An 8038-nucleotide genomic window follows, 5' to 3' on the forward strand; every position below is an offset into this window, starting at 1 on the left:
TGACACTATTGAATTATACATATAAAAGTCATCAAGATGGTTAGAGTTATGTGCATTTTATCACAATAAATGAAGGAGTGAATGTTATGTATGGACATGAAAGCATGAGAGTCCACAGCTAGATCTTCTTGCCCACTGATTAGTATTTGTCCCTCAGACTGCAGAAATCTAGTAATACCAGATCAAATACCTGCTCCTCCAGAAGATCTTCCCCAGCTCCCCAGATAAAACCATGTTTCTCTCAAAATACAGGTGCTGGCAGAAGGAAGCAGAGTATTTTGGGTTAGTTGTGCTCATTCGTTCATTCCCACTCACTCTGTTTGCTCACTACTCCAGTGAATAAACATCTCAGAACCTCTACTCTATGCCAGGCACATCATCGAGGCTGCAGGCAGCAGTGAGGGAGACTGTCTTGGCCTTGCCCTCAAAGGGCCCACAGTCTGGAGGGGAAACCACATCCATTAAAACCAATCACAGAGGCTGGCAGGGGAGTGGGTACAGGCAAGGGGGTTCTCCAGAGAGCTGGTACCCAGCTTAAGTCCTAAAAGACAAGTAGGGGTTACAGGCAGGGGAGGATTTCAGTGGGCATGCCAGGCAGAAGGAGTCTGGACAGCAGCAAAGAAATGTGAATAAAAGGGAAGAACAGGAAAAGAATGTGGAGAAAAGAGCTGAGCAATAACCAAAAGTAGTTGAAAGGAATTTATTAACTTTAAGTGCTGCTAAAGCACATATGAACTAGAGTATCCCTCCTACCACCAGCCTTCAAGTCTTCTTTTGAAATGCTCTCCATAGAGGGTGATGACTAGAGCTGCCAGCCACCTCCTTCTCCAGGTGGCATTGCCCACTGGATGATTGTCAGTTGCCTCACTCCTCACTCCCTTTCCTGGAATGGACCAGAAACCAGAAGCATCATCATCTCCTGGTCCAGAGAGGACTTCAGAGATGCCACTCTTGGCTGGCAGAGAGACAGGCTAATCAACAGAGCAGAGTGGCTACATACAAATGAGCTAGAGAGGGGTAAGAGAGCAGCAGAGAGCATGCCATTCTTTGGATGGGCTTCTTCAGAGCAGATCATTGTCCACATCTCCAGTCCCAGGACAGACTCCTAAAGGACAGTTCAGCTGCTGCTCTCTTCGTTCCTCATACTTGGGCAGGCTGAAGCTCCTGGAAATGCAGCCAACATGGTCTCTACTGTCCACAAGCTTGACTGTTAGCTACACTCAGAGGGGTACCCCTGGATGTTTAGACCAAAATCATGAGCTTAGAAGAAGCTTTGGGGAGAATTCAGAGGGCAAGAGATGTAATGCATATGAATCTGGAAATCTAGACAGCTCTTCTAGCTCCTGGGGTCAAGGCAAGGAAGGCTGCAAAGGCCATTGGGCTCGCACCCTCATGGCTCCTCAGCAGTAGCTGGCTCTGGGCTGGTCACGCCATCTGACAGGTAATCCTCCTCATTTTGTTTCATCTTGGTCTCCAGAACTGTGATGCGCTGCTTGAGCTTCTGCTGGGCCCCCGTGTACTCAGCCAGCAGGCGGGCAAAGCGAGTATACAAGGTCTCCATGTTGGTCTCCAATTGCTCTAGCTTTTCCTGCACATCCACCTCCATGCTGGCTGCCACCTCATTCTCATCCAACAGCCCCTCCTTCATCAGGATCTCCCGACCTCTCTCCTCCAAAACCTTCTTGGCATCAGGGTACTCAGTCACAGCTTCCATGAGATCATCCTTGGACAAGCAGAAGAGATCTGAGTAGCCCAGGCTGCGGATATTGGCCGTGCGCCGATTGCCCATTTTGCTGCCCTTAATGTTAAGGATACTGATCTCTCCAAAGCAGCTCCCAGCAGATAGTAGAGCATACTGAGTCACACCATCATCAGCCACCACCGCTAACTTGCCCTCCTTGATGATGTACATCTCCTTGCCAATATCCCCTTTACGGCAAATGTAATCCCCGGGGCTGAAGACCTGAGGGCGAAGCTTCAGTACCAGCTCTACCAGCAGGCCAGCCTCACAATCCTGGAAGATGCGCACTTTCTTGAGTGTGGAAAGGTGGACATTGATGGCTATCTCAGCCCTGAGCTTAGCTGGCAGATTCTTGAGAACTTCCCGTTCATCCACTGACTTCTTATTGGTCCACAGGTAGTCAAACCACTTAATGACCTTGGCTTCCATCTCCTTGCTGACCTTGCGGAACTGCATGTAGTGTTTGACAGCATCAATCTTGGCCTGGAACTCTGCCCTGGTGGCATTCATGTTGGAGATCATGGAGCCCACATTTCCCACGATGGTGGCGAAGATGAGGACACCAATCAGGAAGTCAAAGATGACAAATAAGTACTCCTCATCCTTTACAGGGGGAGGTGTCTCCCCAATGGTGGTGAGGGTCAGTGTAGACCAGTAAAGACAGTAGATGTATTCCCTAGCCAGGTAGCCATATTCAGGGTCAGTGATATTGGGGTAGACCCAGGTGTCAACCCCAAAGCCAATGGACTTGGAGATGGCATAGTAGATGCAAGCATTCCAGTGGATGATGACCAAAATGTAGAGCACCAGGTTGCTGATACGAAAGATGTTGGGGTAGCTGGTGCGAGTCTCAGTGCGATCAAAGAACTCAAACATACGGGCAAAGTGCAGTAGGCGGTTGAAGCGCACCTCAGGACTATGGATGCCCACAGCAAAATAGATGAGGTCTGTGGGGATGATGGAAGCCACATCCAGCTTGAATTGCAGGGTGTGGATGTAGTTGTCTCGCAGTTTCTTGGTATCTTTGACCAGCAGCCCCTGCTCTAGGAAACCTAACAGACGTACAAGCCAGTATGTCACCTCTTCCCTCAGATCTGTTCCTCCTTATAGGATAATGATAAGCAAACTAGTCATTTATCCCTTCATCCCAAGGAGAGATATAGCTCACATGGTAGGCTGTCCAGAAAGACCCAAGAAAGCACCCCTGATCAATCACCAACCAGGGTTCCAGCCAAGCATTTGAGTCCAACACCATGTCTAGTAGATTTCTTCAAAATTTGGACTCAGGCCTTTGGACTTAGGTGTCATACTGCCACCTGTGCTTCCCAGATGCTTACTCACCTGTGCGTAATCGGATGAAAAGGTCTGCAATGTAAACCAGATCTGAGAAGTAGTCCAGCACCAGCCACACCAGGAAGTAACCTCTCTGTAGGTCACTGAAGCAGGCTCTGTGAAAGAACAAGGCTGGCTTCACCCTCAAAGCCAGTTGAGGTCTCCTGGAAGCCCCAAGCTGAATGTCTATTTGTTCAAGGCTTGAGAGGGCTACAAGGGGCACTGATAAGTTACAGTTAGCCTGGTGCCAAGGAGACACTGGCAAGTGACTTCTACCCCAATCCTTATCATTATGTAGACATCACTGTGTGTGCATCACTACTGACCATTAATTGCCTACCTCACACATTAGACTGTGAGCTTCAGGAGGGCAGAGACTTCCTCCATCATCATTGCCAGTCCTATGCTTAGCCTGGGGCACCTGAATTCAAGTATCAGTTGAATGGTGTCAGTGGAATGAATGAATATGTCATTGGAAGAGCAAATCACAGCACACAGTGGAATAGATTCCATCTTCATCACTTCAACATACACCTACTGAGCACCCAACACAGAACACTGGCCAGCCAAGTATCGGTAAGCCCAAGTGAGCTAGGGTTAGGCTAGAAGAAGTATGATTGGAGAAAAGTTGGAAGCTGCAGGAGCTCTGTAGGGTAAATTATGGATGGGGCCAGGCCTAGGAAAGGGCCTGGGGATAGGGAAAATTAGGGGATAGAGTCCAGGATGGTGATCCCAAGAGTGTACTAGGAATGGTAACATTTAGAATCAAATTCCAGCCCCTATTTCACAAAGCCTGCAGAACCACCAGTGCCTGCCATTGTCATGGCTTTCATCCACACTGGGCCATCCTAACGCTTTGCACTTATTCCTTCTGCCCACAATGTTCTCTCTGCCAAGAATAGTATCTAAACAGCTGATTGCCTCCCACTAATGAGGGCTCAGCTATAGTCTCACCTTCCCAGAGAGGCCCACCCTGACTGTTCGATCTCTAGCAACTTTCTGCCATCAGTTCCTGGAATCATCTTGGTCATTCTTTTTATTTCATGTTGGCAATTTATGTCCTCCAGTAGCCTAAGAGTTCCAAGGGAGAGATACCATGCCTGTCTTGCTCTCCACATTATCCCCATCATTGAGCCCAGAGCATGGCACCCAATAAGTGCTCAGTCAAACCCTTTCTGAATGACTGAAGTGGGAGCAGAAAGGAGTGAGTAATGCTGTCAGGCCACATTCAAAAGGCTTTGAAGGCCATTCTTAGGGCTTTAACTTTGTCCTGTGGGCAATAGGGAATTGAAATGTTTTTTGAGGAGGGAGTAGCATCACCAAATCCCAGTTTCTAAGAATCACATTAGTTACAAGTGTGGTAGATACAAGAAATAGATATGGCTGCTGCAGGTGTCCCAGGAAGAGAAGAAAGTGGGGCTAACACCTTTAAGACTCCCTCTGAAGGGAACATGGGCTATCAAGGTAGATAGAGGTGTTTTGGGCAGCCAGAGAATCTGGAAGGAAGGTTGGCTTGGTATGAACACTGTCTTAAGCTGGGACTGGCTGGGACCTATGTGCTCTCAATCCCAGGGCCTATGGATTGCTCTACTTTTGGCTACCCTCTTCCAGACCCCTCCCTACTCACCTGGCCACCAGCAGGCACCAGTTGTACAGGACAGGCATGGCAATGACAAAGAGCCACCGGTAATACCAGTCCCCAGCTGGGTCCAAGACAAATAGTTCAAATTTCTTTCTAAGGAAACAAACAAAAGCCAGGCTTGAGGACCAGCTCCCCCAAGGAGACAGCACTACATGTTCTGGAAGCTTAGGGACTCCCAAGAATCACTGCTTAAGGGAATGTGTGGATGAGGGGTAAATTGGCTTGGGGCCCCATTTTTCAGGGTAGAGTGGCCCATTGGCTCTGAAGCTCTCTGGTAGCCCCTTGCCCAGAAGGCACATCAAGGGGCAGAGTTTTGGGTAGAGAAGAGCATCAGGGTCTGGGGAGGGATAACCACAGGTTGGTAATGCAAGCTTATCCCACTGTTCCTATATCCCTCCCAGCAAAAGAGACAAACTCCAGGCAAGTGAGAACTACATGCTTCTTGCCCACCCTACTCTTTCTTTTTGGTCCCCAGCCTCTAGCCTCCAAATCACTTTTCCAGATGCTGTGCCATATTTTGGCAAGAGCCCTTTTCCTTCACTGACCAGAGGTGGGGAATGTTAACTTGGCCAGACATCCACAGTGGCCTACTCCTTCCTCAAACAGTAGACCCTCCATCTCTGCCTTCTCCACCCCGTCACTCTCCTACTCAGCCATCAGAGCCTTCCCCATCAGGTTCCTGCATGGTTTCTTCCAATACATACTTCCTTGCCCAGAGTAGAGCTGGAGTGGGCCTGCCCTCAGCAGCGCTCTCTGATTGCATCCTCCTCAGCATTTACCAACTGCTGGAAGTGAGGCTGGAAGTGGCATGCCCCTGGCTGAACCCCCTCCCTGCCCACATTCACTTTATGAGCAGCAAGAGGACATCTGATAGAAGGTCAGCTAAGGTGAAAAAAGACAGTAGATGTTCCCATAGCAAATAGACCACTGGCTATTGGAGAGGCTGTAGGTAGGGAGAACAGAAATGTTCTGGAGTTAAAAGCATAGCAGGTCATTTCTGTCCATCCCTTTCCCTGTTATGACAGAGCTTGACATAGTCCCCGGTCTGCCCCTGGCAGTAGCATTAGAAACCACACTGATTTCTGCATTTGTGTGCTTGGGAGCCCTTTGAGCCCCACAGGCCGGACAGTTGTACTTGGTGCCCTTTCCCTCGCCGTCTTTGTCGCCTTTGCCATCCCCCTGCTGTGTCGTCACGGTCTGGAGTTCAGGCCCACGGAAGCGCTCGAGGAATGAATCAGGCCTTGCTTCCTCCTCCCTGAAATTCCTGTTGGCCCAATCTCTGATGACCCCCACCAGGCGGACGATCCTAGAGGTGAGGGAGAGAGAGCATGAACCTGAGAGCTCACTGTTTCAGCAGGGGGAAAGTCGGGGGGACATGGGAGATGAAGAGGGAAACCTGGAAACAGACCAGGCCACGATTTCCTGTGTGCCAAGAACTGGGACATAGGCCAGCATTGAGGGAAGGGTCTGGGACTCAGGCATGATTCAAATACATCTTGTGGGGAGGGGTGCCTAGGAAGATTTCCAATAGAAGGTGCCATCTCATTTGATTGTGCAGAACAAAAAACAGGTCTTCAATGCAAAATGGAGGTTGTGTTAATGTCAGGACAAGTCAGGATGGAGGTTGCCTCAGGCTTCCTAATTTCCCTATAGAGCCTACTGGTCCGGGGTGGTGACCTCAGGGCCCTCTACCAAGGCCCCTCTGCAGTGAGAGATACCTCCCCGCAAAGTTCAGACTGTGAAGTGTGAAGGGAGGCCTCCTCTGGCCTCTCCCATCTTGTCTCACAGGAGCTTTGGTGTTGCTCAGGTCTCTAGTGTCTGATAGAAGGCTTAGAGGAGTTAAGAGAAGGAGAGCCATTGTAGTCACCCTGACAAGCCCCATGGACAGAGGGGGGAACAGCAGGTTAGGGTGGGGGGAATCACCTTCGGAAGCCACCCCTTCCCCGTCGTGGGGTGTCCATCTCCGCCAGCCTCTGCAATTCAGAGGAGGTATCATCATCAGCCGCAGACTGTGGCCTGTAGAGAAAGCGACAGAGTTGACCCAGGGTTCTCTGGGTGTGTGACTTGTCTTGCCTCCTAGGACATGCCTGGAACTCCTATGTTCCCTTGAAAAGGAATCCTAAAGCCAAAGATAGCTTGCCCTACAACAATGGTGCAGGCATGATGGGGAGTAGCAACCTCTGGACCATCTGTGAAATCACCCAGCCTCAGCAGACTCACCTGCTGCTGGTCCTGCAGTCATCTTTGCCATTGGCCTTGATGGCAGGGGGTTCATGATGGTTATTGGCTGTAGCACTCTTCACACCATTGGAATTTTCAGTCATTCTCCATGTACAACCAGGGCTCTTACCTGCCAGGGATATGACCAAGGGAGGTCACAGAGGATTCTCGTACCCATATGGAGCAGGAGAGCTATAGGCGAGCAGGGTGAGAATAGAACCAGGGCCCAGCTGGCTTTGATAATTCATGTGTTAATAAAGTCACTATGGCAAAGGAAACAAAACCATATTTTGTAGTTGAGCACTGTTTTCATTTTAAATGACATATCATGTGGAGGAGTATAGTCCTTTTCTTGACACTTGGAGCCTGGCACTGAGGCAATGCAAAGTCCCACTGCTCCATACTGCCACAGCAGGACTTAGGAGTATCGAGGTTTGCTCCGACACTGGTGACTTGAGTACAGGAAGATGCATTCACAAAATAAATTGAGAAGGAGTAGCCCAGGATGGAAGCATCCACAAGAGAGACAGTATGTCTTGTCATAGAGTCAGGGAGGCTGGAATATAAGATCCTCAGAACAGCTGTCCCATGCTGGGGCTCATCAGTGTGCCACACCAGATGTGAACAGGAATGGTCATCACATCCCCCAGATTTACCAAGGCAGCTACTACTAGATTCACAGCCCCAAAGCTGTTCCAGGACTCCACCATTCCCCACCCCCAGCTACTTGTTCCAGCTTCTGAAGCTGTCACCATGGCAATGGTAGGCACGTCAAGCAGCCTCAGAGATGCTCGCCTGGTGCTCTCTGTGGGATTCTGGCAGCAGCATGCTAATGAGGGCACCTGAGGGAAACAAACCAGCCTCTGCACGTCCCTGTTTGGACCTTGGAGGCAGTAGACCGTGGAGACAGAAAGTTCTAGGCAATGCAAACAAAGGCAGGGTCACTTACACTGAACAGTTTCAGGGCTGGCCTCCTGGAAAAGGTGATTTTAAAGTCCAAGCTTTCAGTTCAAGAGGAGCTGGAACACAGGGCCAGGCCATCTCTGGGGTACATCATCTTCTATGCTGCTGTCACCAAAACAAATTCCTCTTCCTTGATCTTG

General features: G+C 49.7%; 1 protein-coding gene across 1 annotated transcript; it reads right to left on the bottom strand.

The window, feature by feature from the left end:
* Positions 1–741: 741 nt before the first annotated feature.
* On the bottom strand, positions 742–7058 carry Cnga2 (cyclic nucleotide gated channel subunit alpha 2). Its single transcript, XM_015498008.2, has 6 exons — positions 6936–7058; positions 6639–6731; positions 5851–6021; positions 4701–4808; positions 3083–3189; positions 742–2793 (listed from the first exon to the last, which is right to left on the bottom strand). Exons 1-6 carry the CDS (start codon positions 7037–7039, stop codon positions 1391–1393), a joined length of 1986 nt encoding a protein of 661 aa, XP_015353494.1. The 5' UTR covers positions 7040–7058; the 3' UTR covers positions 742–1390.
* Positions 7059–8038: the final 980 nt, after the last annotated feature.

Source organism: Marmota marmota, unplaced genomic scaffold (assembly GCF_001458135.2).
Source record: "Marmota marmota marmota unplaced genomic scaffold, marMar, whole genome shotgun sequence".
Taxonomy (NCBI): domain Eukaryota; kingdom Metazoa; phylum Chordata; class Mammalia; order Rodentia; family Sciuridae; genus Marmota; species Marmota marmota.

Coding starts and splice junctions, on each gene's coding strand:
- Cnga2 (XM_015498008.2), bottom strand. CDS start 7,039: ATGACTGAAAATTCCAATGGTGTGAAGAGTGCTACAGCCAATAACCAT. Junction 6,732..6,935: donor GACTGCAGGACCAGCAGCAG/GTGAGTCTGCTG, acceptor CTTTCTCTACAG/GCCACAGTCTGCGGCTGATG. Junction 4,809..5,850: donor GGCGAGGGAAAGGGCACCAA/GTACAACTGTCC, acceptor TTGTTTCCTTAG/AAAGAAATTTGAACTATTTG.